Source organism: Pocillopora verrucosa, chromosome 11 (genome assembly GCF_036669915.1).
Source record: "Pocillopora verrucosa isolate sample1 chromosome 11, ASM3666991v2, whole genome shotgun sequence".
Taxonomy (NCBI): domain Eukaryota; kingdom Metazoa; phylum Cnidaria; class Anthozoa; order Scleractinia; family Pocilloporidae; genus Pocillopora; species Pocillopora verrucosa.
Genome location: NC_089322.1, coordinates 19566557 through 19594039, shown reverse-complemented (window position 1 = coordinate 19594039; position 27483 = coordinate 19566557). Strand labels below are relative to the sequence as shown.

General features: G+C 38.0%; 1 protein-coding gene and 1 pseudogene across 39 annotated transcripts in view; both read right to left on the bottom strand.

Moving 5' to 3' along the window:
- The window catches only part of LOC131770178 (uncharacterized), a 32570-nt gene extending 5330 nt beyond the window's left edge, over positions 1 to 27240 (bottom strand). For 2 of the 39 annotated variants that reach the window (XM_066174145.1, XM_066174144.1), the window contains exons 1-12: positions 26985 to 27240; positions 23287 to 23427; positions 9479 to 9550; positions 8940 to 9011; positions 8398 to 8469; positions 7858 to 7929; positions 7316 to 7387; positions 5005 to 5130; positions 3331 to 3535; positions 2402 to 2524; positions 2110 to 2244; positions 1180 to 1518 (exon numbers count right to left, since the gene is read on the bottom strand). In XM_066174145.1, the coding sequence (XP_066030242.1) occupies positions 1180 to 1518; positions 2110 to 2244; positions 2402 to 2524; positions 3331 to 3535; positions 5005 to 5130; positions 7316 to 7387; positions 7858 to 7929; positions 8398 to 8469; positions 8940 to 9011; positions 9479 to 9550; positions 23287 to 23427; positions 26985 to 27175 (1620 nt within the window). In that variant the 5' untranslated portion in view covers positions 27176 to 27240. Of the gene's footprint in view, positions 1 to 2; positions 1519 to 2109; positions 2245 to 2401; positions 2525 to 3330; positions 3536 to 5004; positions 5131 to 7315; positions 7388 to 7857; positions 7930 to 8397; positions 8470 to 8939; positions 9012 to 9478; positions 9551 to 12719; positions 12921 to 23286; positions 23428 to 25254; positions 25416 to 25963; positions 26733 to 26984 lie in introns of those variants that run through there. The other 37 variants (XM_066174143.1, XM_066174179.1, XM_066174178.1 and 34 more) reach the window with 37 other exon arrangements.
- LOC136284262 (uncharacterized) lies at positions 16524 to 22156 on the bottom strand (annotated as a pseudogene).
- Positions 27241 to 27483: the final 243 nt, after the last annotated feature.

The window sequence follows — 27483 nt, the reverse complement described above, 5'->3', positions numbered from 1 at the left end:
TTAAACTAAAATTTGATTATCGACCACAAATTTTGAAAATGACTTGATTTTTTATTGAATACATTTAGTGCTTGGACTACATTTTAAACACCGAACAAAATATTTGAATGTTGACGCTTAAAAACTGATATACAAAGCTCTTAAAGGTCTAAAGTTGAGGCTTTGGCATCATCCTCAAACCACAGCAAACTTGGTCAATGTACTGAGAATTTGAAGAACACTATTTGGTACCGTAATTAGTAGTGTTGAGTAACAAAAATTTTGCAGCTTTCTCTTTCTGTAAAAAGCATCTTTGATTAAAAAAAAATTAGCCAGGAGTATTGTGATGATCATAAAACTACTTTTGGTACACTTAAAAGTTGTAGCTGACAAGGGCTTCAAGCCTATTACTACAAAGGTTCATCTGATGCAGTGAAGGCATTTACAGCTGAGCAACTTCTGCAAAAACTGGTTTCTTGACTGGGTTTTATCTAAATTATAGTGAAACCCATATTAAGCGGATAGCCTCCGGACCCTTAAGGGGCTGGTTACTTGTGTGATAATAAGAAGCTAAGTTTGCGGTTTCCGTCAAATGTATATGCTATTGGCATCTCGATCAAATCAAACTCTTTCTCTCTTTTTTCTTCTTATGTAATCTCTTCATGGCAGATGGTTACGGATAAGTAAGTTACATATAGATACTATTGGAGGAAAAAATAGCTGAGCTTTAATCAGCGTGGTTTGTGATTCATCACGTCTTATTAACATGTCAATATCTATTATGGTGAAAGAACATGCTGTGAGCTGAACGGAACACTACTCGATTTTAAAACTTCAAGCCTTCCTCATTTTGAATTAAGAAATCGACTAAAAAACTATTGAAGAGTCCTACTATTAGATACGAGACTCGTTTTAAAATGAATATGAGAGCAAAAAATCAGGACTTCATTAGGTCTTTGCTTTATATGGGGCTTTATTGAAACAGGTTTCCTATAACTTCTGTCAACACAAAAACGCTCTAGCCCTGGGTGTTCTGGGTATATGAGCTTACTAATCATGGAGGATGAATCACTAATAGTTAATTCTTAACCAAAATCACGCGCAATTTAATACATCTTGATCGAAATTCACAACAAACAAGACTAAAACAGAAACATATCAAAGCTCTGTATATCGACCACGAGTAATAGGTGTAATTACCTAACTGCTTTGCCGTACTGTAACCTCTCCGACTCTAATTACCCTTCCTCCTCCATCCAACAAGCCGGGCCACAAATAACAGACTGGTTTTTCATGGTCCTTTCCAACTTTATCTTTGTGATCGGATCCAGCCATTATGTGATATTGACTGTTAAAGGTGGTCTTATGGTACTCGAGCCTCAAAGGTGGAAGTTGTGTCACCATTCGCCACGTTAATTTGACTAGCTTCTTCACGTAGTCAGCCAAGTCGAGTAATAACTCCTCCCAAGGGATTTTCCTTAAGAGGCGCTTTCCAGACACATGTTCGCATTTGACGTCTATTTGCTTCAGAAATGGGTCCTAGAGAGAGAAGCTTCTGTTTGACTCAAGTAATTGAGTACTAATTGTAATACCATCCACATTTCAATAGCTAAATACATAAAAAAAAAAAAAAACGTCATTTGTTTCACATTTGCCCTCGAAGCTTCGTTTCCCGGCCAAATATTCATTTTTGGAAAGTATTTCAGTCGCGGACATTATCAGCTGACATACCAGTCGCCTAAAGGGTAATCAGCAGTAATTAGTGGCGTATTCGAGGTTATTGCCATTATCACTGTTCGAATATCTTTGTTAAGTCTTCCAGGCAGATGTGAATGCATACTAGCTTCAAAAGTTCTTCTACGATGTATACTTACGTCTTTGCCTTGTAAAGAAATACTTCTACTAATAATGAGAGGAATAATGATAATAATAAAAGTAATGGTACTAATGGTAATGGTTATCATAACCATAAACTATTCGCCAATTCAAAGATGAAATCTCAATTTTCCCCAGAAGACTACTCTCACTGATACAAAATTGCCGTTACAACAAATTTGAATAATATCTGAGCGGAACGATGGAATCACTCAAGTTCACGACCTACTCCGCCTAAAGTCTGATTTGATTTACCTTAGTGAATTCGTCAACGTCAAGTTCTGATGCAGACTCTTTGATGGCCAGTAACAAGCTGTCCATGACTTGTCTGGGGCAATCTGATCCACGACTATGCAATTTGATCAAGAGATTCACCGAGGCTTCTTCTCTCTGCGGGTAAAATAGTGTTACTATTTGTGGCCATCAAGTTAGGATGAACACACGAAGGTGAATGTAAACAAGTTTAGGCACTTTGGCTCCTCAAGATCTGATTCTAGATTAAAACGAAAAGTCCTTTTTAAAGTTTGCAAAACTGTTAGAATTGTACCCTATCTTTGCGTGTGAGAAAATGTCTGCCAAGCCATGGCCCATCTTTCACAGCCATCTTCGTTATTTCCTTACAGCCCTCGACCATGAGAGATCTTGTTTCCAACATGTGTTCGTAAATTGCCTGTCAATAAAGATAAAGATTTTTTAAATTTGCGTCGACATTGAACCATAATTAAATGAAGTTTTACGAGCAGGTTGACAAACAAGGAAAATAAGGCGATACACTTTAATGGAAGCAGAGAGGAAATCATCTCTATCAGGATTTTCCAAATGGTCGTTTAAACAATTTCAGCGCGAATTCAGGGAGAAAGGACCGAAGGTAGACCTTAAATACTTAACAGTGATGTATAATTTAAAGAGGAGACGAGAACAAACAAATGCTTCAAAACATTTCTACCGAAAAGGTTGAACAAAATGGATAAACACAATTATTAGTTAGGAAATGATCGACAAAAATCTGTATCTGAAGGGAAGAATACATCTCTTTACTCTTCAGCTTGTTATAACTCATTGTCAGCTAATTCTCTTCACGAAGCAGGCATCGAAGTTCTTAGAACGCGCTTGCACATTAAACTTTAAAAACGACACGAACTCTAGTTCTTCATTTTCGATCGCTTCTTACGATTACAAGATAAAAAAAAATCAATTAAAAGCTACAGGTTTCGATTTCATCGTGGTTCCATCATCTAACGAGGCACCAGACTTATTCTCGCCCTTAGCTCGCACACGGTGCTGATTTAGAAAAATTTTGCAGGAACCAAGCTGTTGGGTTCATTCTCGTGGTGTTTTTAGATCGTGGACGCCTTTCTTTTATGTCTATTGACGAGCTCGTGCAAGTGCCCATGTGTGTAGCCAACACGCCCTTGTGATTAGTGATTTTCCAACAAAAGTCTGGTTGAAATATCTTCACAACTCAATCGCACTTACCTCGAAAATGATACAGGTTAATATTTCAGGAAAGACATCGATTTCGTTCTCGTATCGCTTCCTTAAAACCTCCAATGCATCAACGCGTTCTTCAGTTTTTAATTGCCAGAAATCTCGTTCCACAAGAGATGGCCTGTTCAAACTGAGGGTATCCTCAACATTTCTCTGGTCCCGTTTCGTTTGCATCTCGTTAAAACCTGCCACCCTTAGACAAAATATTGAATAAAAATCACTATTCGAGGGCTCCCAGGTGTGAGGCATGAATAGGAAGCTTCTGTACATACGAGAATACGGGAGTCATAAAGCCGAAAAAACTTGGTTTTCCGTTTGGGGCCATTAGTCCGTCTTCACGCTGTACGCGAAGCTGCATTCCGCATGCACGACAACTAGAACTTAGATCTCAAGTAAGTTATCCCTCTAGAAAGCCAAAAACTGCACTTAAAAGTCTGCATTAACAGCGGTTTATTCCTTTTAGAAAATAATAACGGTAATAATAAAGAGACATTAAAACTGAGAAAAAGATTATCTTTAGAGTAGAAAGAACCTAGTTACGAAATTATTCATCGAATAAATTAAAGGCTAGCCAAAACTATCCACTGAACCCAATAAAAAGTTAATTGGATGGGAGTAAAGCCTGGTTTACACGCGCGATACAAATCAGTGCAAATGCAATCGAGTTCACGCGTCCAACGCAAATGCAACGAAAGTGAGTAAAGGTGGAAAGTTAACGGTGGCCAATTTACGTTATCAACTCAGTTGATAATACTTGAAGAAAGTTAGATGCGGAAGCGAAGTGGAAGTATTTTTCCAAGATGGCCGACGTTTTGAGACGTTGATAAAGCTTTTTTGTCGCAGAGTTTACCACAATGTTTTATCATTCGTTCTCGTTTAAAGAGTGTTTGGTAAATGGTTCGAGAGCAATTTTATAACTTCATCGACGTATTTGCTGTATATGTTTACATACTTTTGTAAAACACACAGTTTTTTTGAGGCCCACTTCTTTGGTTCCCATCTTTTCAAGCAAGCTCCACTTTGAATTATTTAAATTCCGGGAAACTGCAGTCGAAAAGAACAGGAAATTTTCCTCGCGCTCTCCGCAATTTTTTTCTTCTGAAATGGCGGAAGACGTTGACTTCATCTTGTTTTGAACTGTCCCTAAGTGGCATGGAACCGATGTAACCTGTGCTTTTCGTTTGCATTTGCGTTTGCGTTGCCCTGCCTCGGTTCACACGTGTGGGAAGCGAGCGCAAACGCAAGCGTAAGAAAATTATTTTTTTTCCATTCCTTTCGTTGACAATAGCGTTTGCATTTATATTTGCGTCACGGTAGTTTACACGTGTCTTTCCTTACATTTGCGCTTGCGTTTGCGTTTGCATTAGCGTTTGCATCGCACGTGTGAGCCAGACTTAAGAGGCTTATACAACTATAGGGGTTTTCTTTATAATATAACATATCGAAATACTGATTTCAGTGCACGGATATATTGTTATTATTATCATAATTATTATGATTATTATCATCAACATTGTTATTATCTTTGGTAACATTGTTTTTAACATCATTATTGTCATTAATATTATTATCATTTTTGTCATTCGTTTTCACAGAACTTTCTAACCCATTAAAGTTTTATAACTTTCGTAGAAAGTAAAGACAAAGTTAAGTGTGGCTAACCTTTTAATAAGGGACTCAATTTCTCTGTCTTTTGTTTTCAAATCGTTTCTGCACTTCCTTAATTCATCCTGTAACAACGAAACCTGTCGAGCCTCTTCGTCGCTTTTCTTTTCATCTGTTGAAGGTCTGTGAAATAACATCTGCACTTAAAACGGAACAGATCCCTGTAAGAAACATCTGATAATCTAATCTAAGGGCAGAAAATATTGCTTCTTGCAGTTTTACATAGTAGCGCTAGTTTTCCACCAAACTGAAAAAATTAGCGACAATAAAATAGAACTCCAAATCATCCATGCCTTCAGTTATGTCACGTTTTCGATCACGAGAACTAAAACTGACATCGGAAATGACTTGAGTAAGGATCACGACGTGGAGCTCAGGAATATGAAAGGTTGTACGTCAGAGATCTCAAACCAAACTCAACATCCGGTCAGAGTACCATCACAAAACCGTTACAAGCAAAACTGCGTGATTGTTTCCGTACAGTCACGTCATCTTTTCACTTTACATGTTAGTCACCTTATGCGCATAATCATGGATATATGTTATAGAAGATATTGTTATACATAGTGGTTTTCATAGCTAAATTAAAGTTTATGGTCTGTCTCACGATGTAGAATGGAATGATCGCGACGTCAGGCGACGAGGTCGAACGTTCACGTGTCACTATTTACAGCACTTGTTTTTTTGCTATTGGTGAGTTATGACGTACTGTTATTAGTGTATTTCGATCCTTATTATGATTCCTTCATATGTCTTCTTTGTTACTGGTCGTTTATTATGCTTTGTGACAGCAGGCATCCATGCTTCGAGAATTTCGATTCCGTTACCTCTATTGATGTTAATAGGATGTCTTCTGTGGATGACCCTGCACGTAACTGGTGAGAGGCATGATCAATAAACGTAACCTGAATCCAAACAGGAGCATGTCCTGTTTCATTAGCATTTATGAAATCACTGAGTTCTGAGTGCGAGCAAACCGTGTATCTTTTTCATGTTCTTCAATTCTCCCTCTTCCTCACAAGCGTGGGACAAACAAAAAATTCTGAGGCCCCATGAGGAACCGAACCTTAGACCTTCGGATTCCGCGCCGCGATGCTCTCGATGCTCTACCACTGAGCATACTGCTAGGATTAGTGATGTCAATAGTGTTATGTGATGCATCGGAGCGCGGAATCCGAAGGTCTGAGGTTCGATTCCTCATGGGGACTAAGAAGTATTTCTTTGTCCCACGCTTTTGACAAGACGGAAAAAAAACATCTCTCTCTACTTCTTTACCGAGCTCAAAACCTACAGGGTTCTACAATATCTCTTATGCTATTTACAATCACTCTTCCCTTTTTTCAGATTTATATTTTGCCACATTCTCACGGTATCTTATATACAACGACATCCTTTACATATCGTAGATACATAGTTATAGTGCATGTGATGGACTACGCTTTTCACTCGGCAACAACATCCTGAAGATGTCGAAACGTTGTATTCGCTAATCTTTTCAATGAAAATCGATTCAAGAGCTTTGTTTATATGATCTTTCAAAGCGGGTAGCTGACTATCGTGCTTTGTAAGTTTTTCTCTCCCTATTCTTTTCCCAAATTTTTTGTGATCTTTTTTCATTGCCGTATAGTTTTGAAATAATTGCTTCATTTTTTCAGTTCAGGTTTCCAATTATTTTTATCATCAGCCTACAGCACATGACGTAAACTACCAATGATTGCCTACAAATGATGGTCTACTCATATGCAACACTCTCTATAGATCTGTTTCGCTGTAAAATAACGTAGCACGGGCATAAAGATTTCTATACACGATAGACAGGAGTAAGCAATTCCTCTGTGCGCTTCTTCCATGCATTCGTGTGTAAACGTACCTACAAGTGTTAAATACTTACCTATAAATGTTCACGAATTATTTCAAATATCTTTTTTCTGTGACCGATAAGGGTAGATGTAAGAGTTGGATTGCTTAACTGAGAAACTTTTTATGGCTCATGAATATTTTCTTGTAACACTTCAATTCTTCTTTCCTGATTGAAATGATTGCAGTCGATAACTTGAAAAATTGACGTTTCAATCACCAAAGGCCTGAGTGAGCCTGAGCGTTGGTATTGGCTATAGTTTTGTATCTGATTGGTTGGTTGAAAAAGTGGTGCACGCTCTCTAAACCAATCGCATAACGAAGTAAAGCAAAACAAATTAATCCAGGATAATTTTCAATACTCAATTGAATATTATTCTTAACTTTAGAGACGAAGATTTGTGACTCGAGTTTCCTACACTAAGCTATGTATTTACGCAGAGAAACTTACCCTTGGATATTTTTGTCCTCCATGCGTCTTTGCTCAGGTGTGTGCATTACTTGCTGCTTTCCACTTCGCCTTCTTGGAAAAAATTAGAAAAATTTAAGGAATATGAAACAAAAACCGGACAACAACGAATAAGGTGTATACAGTTTAAATCAAAACTACACAAATTAAACCCCAAACTGAAAACATTTCCGTAAGGATATATTAGCTGTAGTTATTCCTATATTTTTGTCATAGGCAGACAGTTCTGGCATTGCAAAAGCACTTCATAACATTTCGTCATAATTGTTAAAAAAAATCATCCCCGAATCACCAAAGGCCTGAGTGAGCCTGAGCGTTGGTATTGGCTATAGTTTTGATTCTGATTGGTTGGTTGAAAAAGTGGTGCAAGCTCTCTAAACCAATCGCATGACGAAGTAAAGCGAAACAAAAGCAATCCAAGATAATTTTCAATGCTCAATTGAAAATTATTCTTAACTTTAGAGACGAAGATTTGTGACTCGAGTTTCCTACACTAAGCTATGTATTTACGCAGAGAAACTTACCCTTGGATATTTTTGTCCTCCATGCGTCTTTGCTCAGGTGTATGCATTACTTGCTGCTCTCCACTTCGCCTTCTTGGAAAAATTAGTAAATTTAAGGAATATGAAACAAAAACCGGACAACAACGAATAAGGTGTATACAGTTTAAATCAAAACTACACAAATTAAACCCAAAACTGAAAACATTTCCGTAAGGATATATTAGCTGTAGTTATTCCTATATTTTTGTCATAGGCAAATAGTTCTGGCATTGCAAAAGCACTTCATAACATTTCGTCATAATTGTTAAAAAAAATCATCCCCGAATCACCAAAGGCCTGAGTGAGCCTGAGCGTTGGTATTGGCTATAGTTTTGAATCTGATTGGTTGGTTGAAAAAGTGGTGCAAGCTCTCTAAACCAATCGCATGACGAAGTAAAGCGAAACAAAAGCAATCCAAGATAATTTTCAATGCTCAATTGAAAATTATTCTTAACTTTAGAGACGAAGATTTGTGACTCGAGTTTCCTACACTAAGCTATGTATTTACGCAGAGAAACTTACCCTTGGATATTTTTGTCCTCCATGCGTCTTTGCTCAGGTGTGTGCATTACTTGCTGCTTTCCACTTCGCCTTCTTGGAAAAAATTAGAAAAATTTAAGGAATATGAAACAAAAACCGGACAACAACGAATAAGGTGTATACAGTTTAAATCAAAACTACACAAATTAAACCCCAAACTGAAAACATTTCCGTAAGGATATATTAGCTGTAGTTATTCCTATATTTTTGTCATAGGCAGACAGTTCTGGCATTGCAAAAGCACTTCATAACATTTCGTCATAATTGTTAAAAAAAATCATCCCCGAATCACCAAAGGCCTGAGTGAGCCTGAGCGTTGGTATTGGCTATAGTTTTGATTCTGATTGGTTGGTTGAAAAAGTGGTGCAAGCTCTCTAAACCAATCGCATGACGAAGTAAAGCGAAACAAAAGCAATCCAAGATAATTTTCAATGCTCAATTGAAAATTATTCTTAACTTTAGAGACGAAGATTTGTGACTCGAGTTTCCTACACTAAGCTATGTATTTACGCAGAGAAACTTACCCTTGGATATTTTTGTCCTCCATGCGTCTTTGCTCAGGTGTATGCATTACTTGCTGCTCTCCACTTCGCCTTCTTGGAAAAATTAGTAAATTTAAGGAATATGAAACAAAAACCGGACAACAACGAATAAGGTGTATACAGTTTAAATCAAAACTACACAAATTAAACCAAAACTGAAAACATTTCCGTAAGGATATATTAGCTGTAGTTATTCCTATATTTTTGTCATAGGCAAATAGTTCTGGCATTGCAAAAGCACTTCATAACATTTCGTCATAATTGTTAAAAAAAATCATCCCCGAATCACCAAAGGCCTGAGTGAGCCTGAGCGTTGGTATTGGCTATAGTTTTGAATCTGATTGGTTGGTTGAAAAAGTGGTGCAAGCTCTCTAAACCAATCGCATGACGAAGTAAAGCGAAACAAAAGCAATCCAAGATAATTTTCAATGCTCAATTGAAAATTATTCTTAACTTTAGAGACGAAGATTTGTGACTCGAGTTTCCTACACTAAGCTATGTATTTACGCAGAGAAACTTACCCTTGGATATTTTTGTCCTCCATGCGTCTTTGCTCAGGTGTATGCATTACTTGCTGCTCTCCACTTCGCCTTCTTGGAAAAATTAGTAAATTTAAGGAATATGAAACAAAAACCGGACAACAACGAATAAGGTGTATACAGTTTAAATCAAAACTACACAAATTAAACCCAAAACTGAAAACATTTCCGTAAGGATATATTAGCTGTAGTTATTCCTATATTTTTGTCATAGGCAAATAGTTCTGGCATTGCAAAAGCACTTCATAACTTTTCGTCATAATTGTTAAAAAAAAAATCATACCCGAACAACGCAAAAGGTCTTTTATTGTGTGTTCAAGATAATGAATTAAAGGCCCTTGCTTGAACGGACGGCTAAAAAGTGTCTTAAAAGGATTTGTTTTTAGAGTATTTGAGTAACTTTGCGTATTCCTATTCGCAGGACGCCCATGATAAGAAGCTGTTGAATGTTGCGCATTCGTTCGTTCTACTCCTGTTTGCTATGTTTGATTCTTGTGTTGTACAAGTGTTACCTTTCCACAAAGAGCTTTCCTTTGGCGCGAGAGAAGCAAATACCACGATAGTTAGCAGATGAACACTGAAGTGTGAGATTAAAGTAATCTAACGTATTCTAGCGATTTCGTTTCGGTGGTGTCACCTCGTGAACATATGTATCAGATGACCTGGTGGAGTTCCCGAGTCAATTTTTGGATGTTTCTGAGGTGAGTTTCCACAAGGACTAGTTGCAGTTTGGAAACCTTCAACTGACATTCGTTTTGGACTAGTCACTAATGCGACAGGAAAGTCGTTTCGAGGCTAATTTTTCTTTTCAGTGGATGTAGGAACAGCAGTTTTTTCGACATCTTCCAATCGATCACCCTTCTCCTTTGAATGATTCAAGGGCTCTTTCTGGTTATTGTGACTCCTCTGTTTCTTCGCCGACATCGCGTTCTTGCTATTACCTCTCGAACACCTTAACTTATTTTTCTTTCAATTGGTAAACATGTTGACATTTACTCGTAATGAGATTGGTCCTTTTTCCGAGTAGCCTATTGGGTGACTGTCGTCTTATTTGCAATTGGATAATTTCGATCCATCGAAACATCAAGCTCTTCGCCAGGTTGAAGGAAACTAAGGGGGTTATAATTTCCAATTTTGCTCAAAACTGGTTGCTAATTATTACGGTGTGGTTGTGTTTTAACGGTAAATGAACATTTTGTATCTATAACATGAGACCTCATTGAAAAAGACAGCAAAAACATGTAATTAAAAAAAATTAAGTACCAAATTTTCGACAAGTAACTTTTGTTTGCATTCATATTGGATATGGTCAAATCTGTTGTAACCAACCAGCTTCTTCCCTGTCACTCTACACTGTAATTCAATTTCTCCCCTTGCTCTTGGGAAGCAACCAGGTTAATGCAACCTGACTAGATAATTAAAAGTCTGAGTTGAATATTTTATGATAATTTATGTGTTGTTCCAAAAATATTCATGCTCCTCCAATAGGTTTTCTTGGTTTGAACCCGCCTTCCCCCCCACAAATCCAAGGTTAGCCTGGAACTTTCCTATTTGGGTTTTGAGAACCCCCTCTTCATCACAATTTACAATGATCTTCCATGGGTAAGGAGGGGGGGGAGGATGTGATGAGGGTATCTTCTGGAAACAAGCAAATAGATGTGCAACTCAAATACTGAGTTAACACAATGTTTGAATGTTTCATTCATTTTTCAATAAATATTGATTGTTATAAATGTAATAAAACACATTCAATATTTAATTTTTTATACCCCTGAAGTTTACCAATGAATGAAAAAATATACATCAAAACATTTGGCTTTGTAAAGTCAATGTTACAACAGAGTGTCAGTAATGATTTTTCAAAGGAGTATGCAAGTTGTATAAATACATACCGTATTTACCCGTGTATAAGTCGAACCCGTGTATAAGTCGACCCCCATTTTGGAGCCCAAAAATAAGTTTTTCTTATTTCTGGGCAAGAATTTCCTTGAAAATCTAATCTTATATTTCCTAGAATTTTCTTTCAGGTACTATGGTTATATGAAAAAAATCACAGCAAGTTTGGAAGTGAAGTTTACTATTGCGTGTACGCGAGCGTTTTAGCGTGTTTTAGCGACACGTGTAAGCAGCATTTTCTTCACAATTTTTGAAATTAGCTTACAAAATCAAACATACTACTTTCTAACGAACCTTTATCGTTGTGTAAAGGCGCGTAACAACCAAAACAAAAACCCTGCCAACCAGCATTTTATTGGAACACGTGCTAAACAAAGTCCTCGCGCTCGCACTATACAAAGCCAGGTTACTAAGCAGCAAAACTTCGAAGCGAGAAATGTGGCTTTCGTCGAGCAGACTTACCACTTTATTGGCTGCAACTATCAGTTCTTTATTTAATCTTAAAGCTTTTAAACTTAGACTGCTCGAGTTGTGCAGGGAAAAGACATCGGAACTTGTACCGTGTAAAGGTGGATTGTTTGTTTACATATCAGACAATTATTATGCTAATTTGTCCTGAAAGTTTTTTTATCTCAGATTTTGACCCATGTATAAGTCGAGGGCGATTTTTTGGACCGATTTTTAGGCAGTAAAAGGTCGACTTATACACGGGTAAATACGGTAATTATAGAGTATTTTTTATCTAAACCTTTAATGCTCATTCGCAAAGCTCTGTCTTTGTTTATGCATGTATATATCTGTCCTAAATGACTAACTGATGAAAAAATGTAGGCTTGTGACATAAAAGGTTGTAGATTTTGTGTAATCTTCCACCAAATACTGTACATTGTGCCAAGGTGTACTGTTTTGTATTTGATAAAACTCTTCAACACCCTCAGTGATGTGTTGGCCATAAAAAAAATTATACTGTGGAAGGATGAAGTATGTTAGTTCACCATCAGTACAGCTTATAATTAAGGTAAAAAAATATGCACAATATGGCTCATGTTAAGTTTAGTCATTGCAGGATGTTGGTGTTTCAGGTATTCAAACTTGTTTATGTGTCCAGGTTTCAGCGTTACAGTTTTGAACAAAACCTCACTGTATTTAATACATGCCCCTGTATACAGGTATGCCATCAACATGTTCTCCTTTTGGGAATATAACAGATTAGATGCATGGTTTACAATGTTGTTGTACCAGCTATAGGTGTGATACATCAACTTGTAAAGCTGTGACAATGCAGTTATTATTGACAGCTACAGTGGTAGGTTGGTGAAATACATACTGTATCAAAACAGCCTTATCAAAGTAGACTTTGTAACCATGTAGGTAACAAAGAACAGCTGGTCTTGTGGACTGGAATGTCTATCAGATGTGCATGGTATTTGATACCCTTGGTTATCCATCTGCCATAGTGAGTACGGTTCCATTTTGCATGAATCCACAAACCAGAATTAATCAATGGCAGCAAGAGAGGTACATGTGCTGTAGATATATCATGTAGATACAAAAAAAAAACCCTGAAAATTATAGAAAAAAGATATCCACTTTCAAATGACTGAATAATATTTAAAAAATTACTCTTAACATTGCATCATGAAGGCTGTCTGCCACAAAGGGGCATAATGAAAAAAAAAAGTACTTACTTCATGGGGACCTCCATTAAATAGAGGGGGAATGTTGAAATTCCTGGGAAGAAATGTGCTCATTACACAGAAAATAACAGTCCTGAAAGGAATTTTGCAGTCTGCAGTCTGTTAATTTTGAGCTATGAAGGTGATTTAGGGCATCAATCAAGTCTGACAATGTTACATACGTTTTAGAACGGTAGATACCGAACACATGAACATTTGGAATTGGATCACTAAGAACTATAATGGTAATTTCCGCATTAAAGTTAAACCTTTGTGGAACTTCTGCACAATTCAAGTCATTCTTAATGTAAGATGGTAGATTGATTGAAATCATTCCTGTAAAGTGTAAATTCACGAAGCTGATATGTGTCATCTCTATCTGACAAGCAAAGCTTTGTTTCAACAAAAATGTTGATATCAGCTTTTTGAACGTTGTAATCACTTCGTACATCATCTATGTGAAGATGGAGAGATCTAACATTCTGAGACAAGATTGTTTTTGTTTTGGGTGAACCCACAGTCTGTAATACTGCTAATGGCACAAGGGTAGCTTCTGTTCTCAGTCTGCTCATTTCATTTTTAACTTTCTCACTAACCTTGATTTTGTTTTTATTCAAATAAAGAATATGTAATGCAGAGCTATTTCTTACTCAGCTCAAACCAACAAAATGCATGTGCTCCCCTGCTGACACTGGAAAATCAACAACTGCTTTCTCTAATGTATCACCTTGACAAAGATGAATTGTCTTGGCAACAGCAGGTCTAAGTGGAAATTATTGTCGAAGAATGTACACTTGAGCTTTTTTATTACTTTGAAATTGTCTTGTCACTTCAAAAATTGGTGTCCAGTCTTTACTAATGTTGGTTTTGTACAAATGCATATTTTCTCTCCACTGCTTTCTGCCTATGTCACAATTTGGGAATGATACCCAAATAATACTTTGTCTATTTGAGTTTTCAACTCTGTAGTCTATGTTTTGTATAACACATTCTGCACCATTAGTGAGTCAGGTCATATTTTGCTGCAGTTGCTACTGACACTACTGAATATAAACCCATTGTCTTTGTTGGATCATCTGGAATTTTGCTTTTTATTTGTTTCCTTAGGTCATCCGATATATCCCCAACTATAATGTCAACAGCCTTGACTTCACCCTTATCGTTTTTAGAAAAAGTATACAGGACATTGTTGTGAGCATGCACTGGTGCATTTAATGTGTTATGTTAAAAGGGTAATTATCTTCTTCAGGTCTTACATTCAGAAATCTTTGTTTCAGAAGGGCTATATCATCTTTAGAGTGCTTTCCCTCTCTCAAACGATTGAGCAGCTCAGCAAATTCTTTGTCATCTTTTTGTCTCATTATTTCTGTTGATTCAATGTTGAAGTATTCTGCCCAAATGTTACTTGCTAAAGCATCATATCCAATTTGAGAATTTTCAAAGATCCACTTATCAAAAACTGGTTTTAACTGGAAAAGATCACCAACAGTTATCAAGCTTACTCCACCAAATGGCTCTTTGTTTCCCATTATTTGTTGTAATCTTAAATTCAAAAAGTTGAACATGCCACTTCCTACCATAGATATTTGATCAATGAATATGACTTTTAGTCTCTTTAGTTGGGCTGTGACTAAAAGTGGGACGGGGACGTGGGACGGAGACGTGGGACTCGGGAACGTGGGACTCGGGGACACGCGGGGACTCGGGGACAAACAACACCTAACATTTGCGCTGAATTTGTATAGTATAATTTTCGGTGGTCTCATGAAAGCTATTTTATGCTGGAGAGCTTGTTAGTAGTAGCCGATGGTTTTCAGCGTCTATGGTTCGGCCGGACATTTTTGCTTGCTTATTCTGGGTACAGAATAGTTTCAACACAGGGGGTCTTGAAACATCCGTGCCTTATCTTTGCTAAAAAAAGAATAAGGAAGAAAACACAGTTACTTACCAGGAAAGTCCTCCATGGCTGCTCACGATGTTTAAAACCCCTTGCGTTGAAACTATTCTGTACCCAGAGTTCTCACGGTCAAACAGGCAAGAAAACATATCCGGCCGAACCATGGACGCTGGAAATCATCGGCTACTACTGACAAGCTCGGGTGACGTTATAGCGGAGGCGTTCGTCGAGGATCGAACACACAAGTTTATAGTTCAGCGATTAAATTCAAAATAGGTTATGTAGGCTTCAGCACTTGTTCCCACGAAAAGTTCAAACCTGAGATGTACAAGGTCGTCCTGAACAAATGAGCCTTGAGGTCCTGCAGCAGTTTCTTGATTTTGTTATCAATGCGCCAATAAGCCTAACAGTAACGTTTGAATTTTAGACGGTAACTTCGTCTCTTAAAAAGTAAATTAAGTGAAAGATTCTCCTTGCAGCGTTGAGTCCGTTGAGAGAAGTTCAATGTTTGTTACTTACGTAATACGAAAAATTTGTCAACACTGAAACGTCAAATGATTCGTGAAATAACGAACGGGAATTTCAGGAATTGTATACACCCTACTTTTATGGGGAATTCTGAAGTAAATGGAAGTAAATGACCTTCCCGATTTTGTTTCCGCAATATGAGAAAAGTTAGATGGATTCCTCCACTAAAATACCTAAAAAAATTAAAACAGTTTCGCGGGTTATGCAAAAATCGAATGCTACTGGTACGTTTTATTATATTTCAAACTCTGTTTTCAAAAGGAATTCTCATCTTTGTTGGTGTGTGGAGGCAATGCCGAGTTTCATTGCTTAGAGGGTAAACGGTTTGCCGAAAAATTGGATCGGTACATTATCACCATTGTGTTCAAAGACGGGAGACGCTGCAAATGCATAATTTGGAAAAGTATTTCGGTATACTAGATTACGCACTTAGAGTGTTTTCCAACTACTTTCCTTTATATGAAATACCTTTAAATATTTCAACACTTTTCCGCCCGGTGCATTGCGTAAGTGTTTACAAAATTGCCTTCGAAAGATAGAGTCTCTACGAGGCCCACACTGAATTGATAAAAGCAAAATTCAGTTAAAAATAAAAGAAACTGCCCACCATTTTTCGAAAACCTCTTGCGATTTAAGTCCTTTGAGTGTAAGGCCTTCTTTACAAAGCATGTGGAACTACTAAGAAGAAAACTCTCGAGAATATCCTCGAACTCATCTCTTTCCATCGAAATAACCCACGAAGTACCGGTTTTCAACAACAATTTTCAAGGTTTTCCTCAAGGAAGTCAATCTCCGATTTGTTTAAAGAAGATTGATTGGTCGCCGCCATTATTACGCTCTCCAGTATATTACACCTTCCTCGAGACCACCAAAAATTATACTTTACAAATTAAGGTGTTGTTTGTTTATCACGTCCCCGAGCGTCCCCGAGTCCCCGCGTCCCACGTCCCCGTCCCACGTCCCCGTCCCACGTCCCCGTCCCACGTCCCCGTCCCACTTTTAGTCACAGCCCTTTAGTTGTGTCCTAACGGCTGTCACTGTCCAGTGCGCCATATTCAAAACCCCTACTGGCAGGTATCTTTAAGGCAGCATGTAATTCCCTTTTATGTTGAATGCTGCTTTACCAGTAGGGGCTGATTTGACAACTTTCACATCATCTAGATTTTCCCCTGTCACACTATTCAGATATCTGATCAGTGCTTCATACAAAGCATATGTAACAGCGCTTTTACCAACTCCAGCTCCCCCACTTAAGAACAAGCTGAGAGGGTCATCTTTAGTTTTGATTGAATATGACATGATAAAGAAACTGCTGTTGTTTTTCCTTCAGTGAGCGGACAAGTGTATAATAATCATCTTCAGACATGCACTTTATAACAAGTTCATCTTCATCATTAGTTCAAGGGAAAACGCCAATATCATCAAGCAAATCATACTGCTTATGTTGCTTGTTTTTGCCAGGATCAAAGCAACCAAATAATTCACTAGGCCTATTTTCAATAGTGCAGTCCTGGTTATTGATATGTTCTGTGTTTGGAGCAACATTGTCAAAGTTGTGATATTCTGCATTATTCACATCATTCATTGCTTTATCTACTATTTCTGAATGGTATTCATACTGGCACCTGTTAGTGAGAATCTCATCCTTAATCTGTTCAAATTGTTCTTGGTAAGTTTGACAATTGTTTGTTACATCAGTGCTTTCATTTCGCCATGGTGTATATGGCATGAGTTGCTCTCTGTAATGGTTTTCCGGGTCCTTATCTTTATGGTACCTGACAGATCAGATGATTTTAGGTTTCTTTTGTCTCACTAGTTTCATACCCCCTTTAAGTAGGTATTCATTTGGTTCACATTCATGCTCAGTGACATCAGGGCCACTAGGGTCATCAACCGTGTCATCATCAAAATTAGTTTCTGGAACAAAGTCATCAAGACCGGTTACTAATAGCTCAGTACTACTGTGTGCATGTTCATCTTTAATATAGTTAATATAGTTTTAGTTACACCAGGCAACAAATTCTGCTAGGCACAACTTTTCTAACTGTTTTGGTCTCCTTTGATAGCATTTAATGAAATTGTCAGATTCCATGTCAGCTGAATTGTCAGGCAACTCCTTCAGCTTATCTAACTTTTTTTAACAAGAATGTCCTTTCATCAGGAGGTAAGGTGCTGATAAACTGAAAATCAAAGGTGGATCTTCTCATTGGCATTTGTAATACAAGATACACAGATTGGCTTTTGGCAAGTGACATACTTATCAACAAAGGTTACAATTCCTTCATTAGGACTTTTTTCATATTGTGGTGCATCCTTTACCCAAAATAAACCATGAATATGTGGGCTTCCTCTTTGCTGAAATTCAATTCTGTAGAAATAATCAGCTATTTCTCTTATAGGCGTTACACTGCTCTTTAAGACATCACGGATGAATAATTGAACCATGTGTTCAAAATTTCTTGCACAAGTTACAGGGTCTTTTTGTACAAGATTTGACTTTTGTTCCCATGTCATTTGTTTGATCTCATTATCAGTGTACTCTTTTTTTATCTACAATTCTACCTAAAGTTTTAAGAAGATGAGTCCACCTTGTTTCAGCAGCTGAGAAAGAGCAAAAGCATGTTGGGCTACCTAGTTGACAAATCATGGCAAACAAGTCTTTTTTGCACTTTTCAAAATAAGGTGGAAAGCCTCTATTTTTTTTAAAACTATGAAACCTTCATCAAGATGCACGAGCTTATTGAGATAATCCTCTGACTTTAAGTCACCAGTGGTATACTTTTTCCCCTTCGTTTTACATTTTCTGAAAGAAATGCATGCACTATCTTGAATTTGCTTAATTTGCATTTTTTTTTAGTTTAAAGAAAATGTCTGGCACATACATTGCAGCTCTTCTATCCTGACAGCTAAGCTCCCACTTGCAAACTGTACCATATGATACAGGGACCTTTCTTTGATTGTTTTCAGGCCTTCGTTTTCCACAGAAAATTGTGGGGAATGATAGATATTCAGAATCTTTATCTATAAATATTCCTAATGGTTTGTTTCCTTCTCCTGGTGCAAAAGAAATAACTCTGTTTTGCATTTTCTCCTACATCTGGCTCCTGCAATAGTGTATCTGTAGAACCTGAAGGGTGTTCATCAACTTCACACCAGCCATCACTATCATCTTCTATACTCCTTGCATTATCAACATCAGCAGTCAAAATACTGTCTTGCAAATCCTGTGTTTTGTCTTTTGTAACAGTTTCATCAGTTTCAGCATGTAAATTAGTAAATTAGCACTTACCACGATGTTATATGGTTTTGAACAAACTCAGTCCAATCTTTATGGCCACTACATTGTGAACTTATGTCATCTAACCACGAATTTTGCACCTCTATGCCTTCATATTTGAATAAATCACTTGTGCCTACAAGGTATTTGACTGCATCCAACACTTTCTCTGGTCTTACATTCTGAAACTGATAATGGTGCTTATAGCTGAGATGTCTTTTAATTTTAATTGGAATTGTCTGTGATTCATTCATGAGCCTTGACAGGCAGTGCACAGTTGAATTTACATCACTTGGTACATTAACAATGCTGCCATGAATAGTCAACTGGCCCCCTCTTGGTAGTTCATGGATTTGCATAAATGGGATGCAAGATGATACTAGTCGTTCTTCTAATGATGTCAAATTTAACAATTCAGGCTTCTTAGGAAAACTCATTTTATTGGCTTTAGAGCTACGGGGTAACCTCCCTTTCTTTAGATTTAAGTCACAAGTTGTGCAAATCCATTCAGTATTATCTACTGCTTTTCAACCCAGTGACACAAGACTTTAAAAGATCCTGAGAACATACTTTGTACTTGTTAACATCACATTTCACTACTGAGGACTTGTACCACAACTGGTCACAACAGGTACAGATATATTCTGGGCCACATTCAATGTTATTGTGAAACAAATTGATCATAGAAATTACATTGTGCTCATTTTTCTAAGCTTGCAAGTCATAACTATCAGTTGTTGGCAGTGATACAGTTTGTGTATTTTGATATTACATTTTAGCACATTGTGCAATTCGATGAACACTCATAACTGTTTTCTTAACTATAACATAGTTTCTCTTTATTTGGCTGATGGGTTCTGAGTTTTTTGCTTTTCTTTTCTTGAAACTCTGGTTATTGATTCTTTTTTCTGTATTCTGGATTCTCTGCTTTCCATTTCCTTAGGGACCTTTTAACAATTTCTTTTTTGTGTTCTGGATTCTCTACTTTGCGTTTTCTCTTAGACTGTTTGTCGATTTCTCTTACGTGTTCAAGGCTAGTCATTTTTCTTTTATTGACAGCTTTTTTCTTTTTCTCCTCAATTGTTTCAATGTTGGTGTATCTTTGCATGGAATTAATGTTCTCCTATTTTCTATATTCTGCAACAGCTCTTTTCTTTTTCATGTATTCTTTTTTGTACACTCTGCATTTTTCCTTTTCATTGATTAGTTTGTCTTCAATTTAAGTCTGACCTTGACCTCTTCTTTTTGACTTTGGTAAATCAGAACTACGATTTTCTACTGTAGACATGTAATGAGTTTCACCTATGTGTGCAACATAAATTTTTGTGCATCCACTTGTCACATTCATTGGTTGAACAATAGTCACAGGATTAAAAGTTTCATTTGATTCAGCAATATGAATTGATAAGTTGAGACAGTTGGCCGCCACTTGAATTATAATTGCATCAGCCCGTGTTCCCTGACATTACATGTTACTCAAATATGCTTGCCAGGAATGCTCAGTATTACTCTCTATAAACTGTTGCAGGTTATGCATTACATACTGAATGCCAAGATTACGCACATGAAAGTGGTTATCAGGATTACCATTGAGTTGATGTGATACTGCTCAAAAAAAGCAGTCACCACCTCCCCCAACATCAAGTGCAATTCTATTTAATTCAGACAACCTGGTTTCCAAGCAGGGGAATGGAGTTGGAAGCTGAGGCACCTTGTGTTGCTAACTGTGTATTTGTACTGCATTGATTTGATGGCCCAGGGTTCTCTTCAACATCACCACTTAAAGAGATCACTCTATGAGATAGATAGTACATTTGCAACTGATGATGTTTAAATTTCTTTAAAATTCTTGCATCAACGTACATGCCAAACAATGAAGACTTCTTATGCTTTAATGTTCTCAGCTGCACAAAACTGAGGTATAAGTTTTGCCATCAAAGTACTTTTTAGAGGATAATAGGTACTTTGATTTTGCCAGCTGTTGACTAAAGTAACAACGGTTTGCCTTAGACAGCTTAAGTTTTAGCCGAGATGAACTTGGAATACAATTCTTGATGTATGATTTGGCAGCATCTTGAATTAATCTTGTCTTTCCAAAAAATTTGATAACTTTCCTGTCAGGAATTCTGGAAGGTTGTCTTACACGTTTCTTCCTTGAATGCAACCTACTTGTAGAAAAAAGCCTCACCCTTGATAACCTACATGTCATTTTATCTGCATTTGAAGTATGGCTTCTCACTGAATTATCGGTAGGTATTTTTAGTAATAGTTCCTGATCAGTAAATTGTGTCGAACTCTTACCATGCTGATCATTCAGAGAGGTAATGGAATCAAATCTCTGCAAGTATTTAGCATAGATTTGCTCGAACATGTTCTTAACATGAATATTGTGTTCGTATTTGACGTTGAGCTGCTGGTATTTGGCTTTGATTTGCTCATACTTAGCTTTCATATGCTGGTATTTTGTTATCTCGCTTTTCACATAACCCCAGCGAGCAGGGGGTTATTCGACGAACACTCCGTACGTCTCCTCGCCTTTCGATTTACCCCGGCGAGTCAAGGGTTGTTGTGATGTTTCTATCATTGAACATACACGGGGCTCATCGCCATTGACACAAGAATCCATTGTGCCAGAAAGCCGGGAAGACACTATAAGCCTTCAAGCCTACACTGCACAACATAACGAATCCTGGGAATCACTGTTTTATCGGGTGACCTTTACGAGTACTTCCCGAAGACAACCGAACAATCGATCTGAAGCTCCCGCCATTTTTTAAGCCTCCTTTTGTATACTCATACTTATAATCAATTGCAAGCTTCAGTGAGCTTAGCCCCATGTAAAGCAGCAAACCCGAACAACGAGATTAAATAGATACATTATGAAGACTTACCAGTTGCGTTCTGTAGGTTACGAAGAACGAATCATGAAAGACTCTTACTTCAAAACAAACGATGCCAGTATATTCACCAGGCTACATTCTGAACCATTTACGCCGAAGATCTTCGGTTTGGATCTTTGCCTTTTTCCATATAATCCTTTAAAAATCTTGGCGTACATTTAGCAAACCTTCGCCGTGACCTTTGAGTGGAATGCACCTTGCTATATTCGGCGGGCCGGCTGGTTCACTAACACCAACAGAATATATTATGAATACAAAACTGAAGAGCGTCGATACATCCAAGAAGAACCAAGAATAAAAGCTATAGCCAAAGAAAAAAGCCACTTTTCAAGGAAGTCGACTCACTTCCAGTTCAAACACGACTTCGGCACGACTTCGGCACGACTTCGGCACGACTTCGGCACGACTTCGGCACGACTTCGGCACGACTTCGGTACGACTTCGGCACGACCTCGGCACGACTTCGGCACAACTTCGGCACTCGCACGAAGTACACTATTTTGAGCCCGCGATAGTCCGCGGTTTGCTTTTCCACTGATCAGCGATTATTTGTATCAAATAAAATTTGACGAGTCATTCACCTCAATGAACACTTACTAATGCATATCAGACTTTGAATGGCAGTTTACTCAGAGCAGTTTGTTGCACCGGAATATTGCGTATACTAGTCTAATTGGTTGAGAAAAATGCAGATTTGTGCAAGGGGTATAACACAGAGCAGGAAGAGGTAATTCAGAACAAAACAGTTGAGCTGGGCTTTGAATACTGTTACTGTTTAAAAAATTATGCAAAAGAAAATTTAAAAAACCCTGAATATCTAAATTTTGATTTAAAGCTGTTTTTTTTCCGACTGAACGTCCGATGACGTTTGGAGGGTTTGAATTACGTAAATTGGGAGTTCTGCTTCTGCATAATGTAAAAGTCTAACTCGCCATTTCTTTACTGCATATCACCAACAATGATAAGCAACGAAACGACTCTTATCTTGCAATGTGAAAAAAAGCACTCGTACATTTTTTCAAAGGCTACTAACTGTAGTCAATGGTCGATGATATTTCCAAATTTCCAAACCTTTTGTCGATCGAATACGATGTAATTCTCGTCGATCGGCTGCATGCGCTACTAAGAACACATTTTTAAACAGTCCAGGCCAAGGACAGTTTTGTCTATGCCATGAAGTCATGAAACATGGCATCACGGTCCAATGTTTAAAAACTTAGGTTAGCTCCGCATTTTAGTCGCAAATTTTTCCCTCCGATATTTATGGCCCTTGGGACCCAGTTCCCTTGATTTAGCATAGAGAGGGTTTCAGTAGCAGTTTGCATGGCGTCGGTTGAAATGTGTGGGAGAAATAAAAATTTAAAGTCGAGCTGCGATTACTTATTTGGGATGGCTGATCCACAGGTGGTCCAAGCTCCAGCTGTGAAATGATCATCTTAAGAAATTATAAGTGTTTGTAATGGAATATTTACGACCGCTCTAAGGAATAAAAATATGTCAAATTCTCGCAAAAAATACATCACCTTACTTCCACAGTGCGTTGCTAGTAATCTGACCGCTTACTACGTTGAAGGGAACTCACTTTAGCGAGTTCTGTTTCGGGGTTTTCTACATACCTAAGAAAAGACCAAGGCTGCACACTCCATTTCCGAACGCCCGATCCGAGAAGCGAAAAATCCAAGCTCAAAATAACCGGGCGGCCACAAATCCAACGCAGAATCCAAGCACATATACTCACAGGCGGCCCAAGCTCACGTCTAGAGAAAAAGCCAACGATTAATTCTTGAACGCGTCACGCGTTTTGTGACTCGGTGTTAAGTTAAGAGAGGAACCGTTGAAAATTTGAACACGTTATATAACAAAACACTGCGAGCAAAATGTGTGTACGTGCAACACTCAGCGGGGTGCGAGAGTAGAGTTGACATGTTTGTCGAAAATTAGATTGTAGCACAGTAATAGAGAAATAAAACGTCAATCATTTCTTTTGAAATTTTGAATTCTGTTCTGCTGTCTTCTTCGCATTACAACCTGGCCGCCAAGAGAAAGCTGGCAAGAAAAAGTATCGTCCTAATCCTCTCGGTCACACGGTTTGTTTTGTCTTTGTCTAACGCAATCATATCACAGAAAATGGTATAGACAAAACTGTCTATGGCCCGGACTGTTAAAGGGTAACTGACACCAAATTTTTCCCCTTTTGTTTTCGTCTAAAGAATCCCAAATTGACAAATAAATGATATATTGTGCAAAACCAAATTATCTACCATTTTTTTTTTGACGCTTAATCGACGGCTATTTTGAAAACGTTGTGATCCAGGTCACGCGATGTTTACGTCATACGTGTGCAAGGCAGTGAAAAGCGTCGTGTCAAGATCTGAAAGTATCAACTTCGCCCTCGCTGTCCACTCGCTGCCGAAATTTACGAGCGGAAAAAAAATAATTTTTGTGCCATTCTGATATAGGCCACCGTTTAGAGAATACGAAATACGAAGTGAGAGATAAATTAATAAAGGTTGAACAATCGAAACGCGACGGATCGCATGTCTGTATTCAGAGCCACAGGTAATTTGCACGCCATTCCAAACAGCTGTAAAAGAAATATCTTCCCATAATTTTTCCCTCTTAACCATTATCGAGTCCTATACTTAAAGCGATATCTTTTAGTCGTAGCCGAAAAGTATTTGACTTTAGATTTGTCCGATGTATATCACTGTGACCTCAGGCCCATCAGTTCTGGAGTGAGCGTGACCAAGCACAAAGTGTTGTCGCGTATTATGGGAGGTCGTCATCTAGTTTCGTGAACGGAACTCTTCTTCCAAGTTCCGGAAATGTACAAGATTTATCCTTTTTTTATTTTTTAAACGGAGACTAGTGAGTAGTGCAAAGGAAGACTTCTTACTGTTCAAACTTTTTTTTATTTCTTTCGACGCGTTTCGTCTCTAACTGAGAGTTCTCCAGGAATGATTAAAACTAAAATTGAGTAGCATATATAGCACATTCGTGTACCTAAGTTGAATTAACTTCCAGTGGAAGTGAATAATAACAGAGACATGCTGTAAACGGATGTTACAAGAAACGCCTCGTAATGAGCGCCACACTCAAGTGTTGTTTCTCATTTGCGACCGGAAACATGATGAAATCAATCCTGTCCGAAAGGTTACTCATTTTGAAAATGTACCACTGTCAGCTGAGTGAAGAGTAAATTACTCACGCTAGTTTATCGTAAACAAAACAAGCCAATAGCCTGAGAGAGGAAACCATTAAAGCACATGTCATGGGACTGCCTAGCTCCCACCGTTTAAAACGCAGTGCTTTGCTTAAAATAAGGAACCGAGTCAGCGACAAACTCGTGCTACGGAAATAACAAGCACGTAATGTTTCTCAACTTACGACCTGAGCTTTAAAAAATATATATATATAGATATGTTCAAGCCCAAGTTATCCAAAACTGTACCATTCTTAGCCGCGTTGACATTTACAATATGGACGGAAAACAGCAGGATGTAAAACAAAGAAAACGAAAACCAGAGAAGCGCTGTGTAGTAATGTTTTGTAACAAAACAAATTCAGATGGAGTCAGCCTTTACCAGTTTCCTCAAACCCTGGATGCTGGACAATTCATCTTGCTTCTGCCTGCAACTGTTCCACTGTAACATCCTCCAAATTTTTATCTTTGACCACATCTACTTCTTGGCAAAAGACGTTTTCTTTCTCCCTCCACATTGATTGACAGTTTCCACACTGACACCTTGTAATAAAAAAATCAGTAAACTAGCCATTTTTTTCACGATGTTGAATAGAAGAAATAGAGAGCACAACTTGTATGATTGGTTTCACCAAAAGGAACAGTTATCAGCTCTGTAACTGTCACAAACGTGAGAGATAACTCAAACTTTAGGCTACTAACAAGGTGCAAAGACCACAAATAAACAACAAGTTAACATTAAGAGAATGTTCAATTCTACATGCGCGAATGTTATTTTTTGCCACATCGTGTTTCAAAGTAAAAGCCGACAAATCTTTAATCATTCGCCAAATTCGACACAGGAAAACTTAAAGCCGATCCAATTGCGAGGAAACGTGTATAATCCATCCAATTCACCGCCACAAGCGTGTATGTTTATATTTTCAGTCAGTGAAACTTTAGCTTCGGAAGGTGCGTGCATGTAGCATAAAAACACTTCGTTCCCATGGTATTCAAGAGTCTGCACATTTGGTTTTCTTTACTTGATCGTTCCTACGTTTAATAAGCGACTGATTTTCAGATACTTTATTTACAAGCGTAAATGCACTCACCAATCTCGCTTTCTTGATTGAGGCGGCCGCGGCGCGCGGGCCCGTGATCCTCTTCTGACTCTCGCGCTCTGTTTTAGGTTCGTCCTGACGGTTGAAATCGCGAGGGCCTGATTTCACCAACAGATTCATAAACCTTTCATTATGTTCACCTTCCATCGAGGCCTCAAAATCCGAATACTCAGACCCCGAAATCGAACTGCTTTCACTCGAAATAATATCCGATATATTTACTTTGCTTAATGTACACACGTGTGATGTAAAAGAACACATGACCGAAATCGAAGCTTTTACGGCGTATGACTCACGAAGCTGCATTTCAGACAGTTTTCCCGGCGAAAAGAGGCGCAAAGAGTGTTAGTACAATGTGTTGCCTGAAGCATTTAGAGGGTATTCCGAAAAAATGACCTTTTAGCCGTCAGTTACCCTTTAAACACAATCTCTACCTGTTTTAATTTTAATCCAACAGAATAATCGGAGTTAAGTCAGTTATCATACACTAGTTCTCTCATCTTTATGCGTCGATCAATTTGAAGATTGGTTCGTTCAAACTCCAGCCTCCTGGGTCAAACTTGCGTCCAAATGCCTCACCCAATATTGAACGATTCTTTGCGTGATCAACGAATGTTGTGGAATTTAGCGAAGTTACAAATTAGTTTTTGGTGCTCTTGTTGGGTTTTTCCCTTGTAACCATCATTCGACGATGTGAAATTTGTTTTTCTAAGCCATTTACTCAGAATCACTACCTTTAAACTTCTCCATTAAAACACGAGTATAACCTTGGAAAGACTTGAAGCTTCCAATTCAAATGTCCCACCCCACCCAAGCGAGGTTGAGATTTCCACCCCCTTTGCACGGACGACAGTCAAACGCCCGTGGGTTTTTGAAGCTTCGAACTGATCGGAGCATTATTTAATAATTACCCTGTTCCACAGTAGGAAGTGATGCGAGCAAAACTTGTACTACTTAGGTATAGAAAAGAACTTTACAACAAAAACAGAGCAGAAAAGTATGTCTTACAAACCTGACTTCGCTTTTTAGCTGCTGAATCACTTCCTTGCCATTTTTGATCACATCTGCAATCGCAATCTCTCGTTCTGAAACAGACTGACTGTATAGGCTGTCGCCAGATATTATTCCGTCAAGTTTACCTATGAACTTTTCAAACGCTTGTAGGCTTTGTGATTCTACTTCTTTCTGCTTGTTTTGTGCCATGTTTAACAGCCAAGGAGATAGGTACAGAATATCATGCACGCGACGCCTTACTAATATATATCACAAGGTTAGCAGACAACAATGCTTTCTTCCACTTCTCGGAAAAACAGGATGTTTATTGTCATTACTATTTTTAGTTATCATAATTTACCTGTTGACACTTATGAAGATCTGCATCCACATTTGACAAGAACTGTACTAATTCAAGCTGAATTGCTGGTCAAGTTTAACTTGCAAATCTGTGAGATTTAAAACTTCTAACATTTACTTTAAATAAACGCTCTTCTCAGAATATTTTGGTGAGCTCG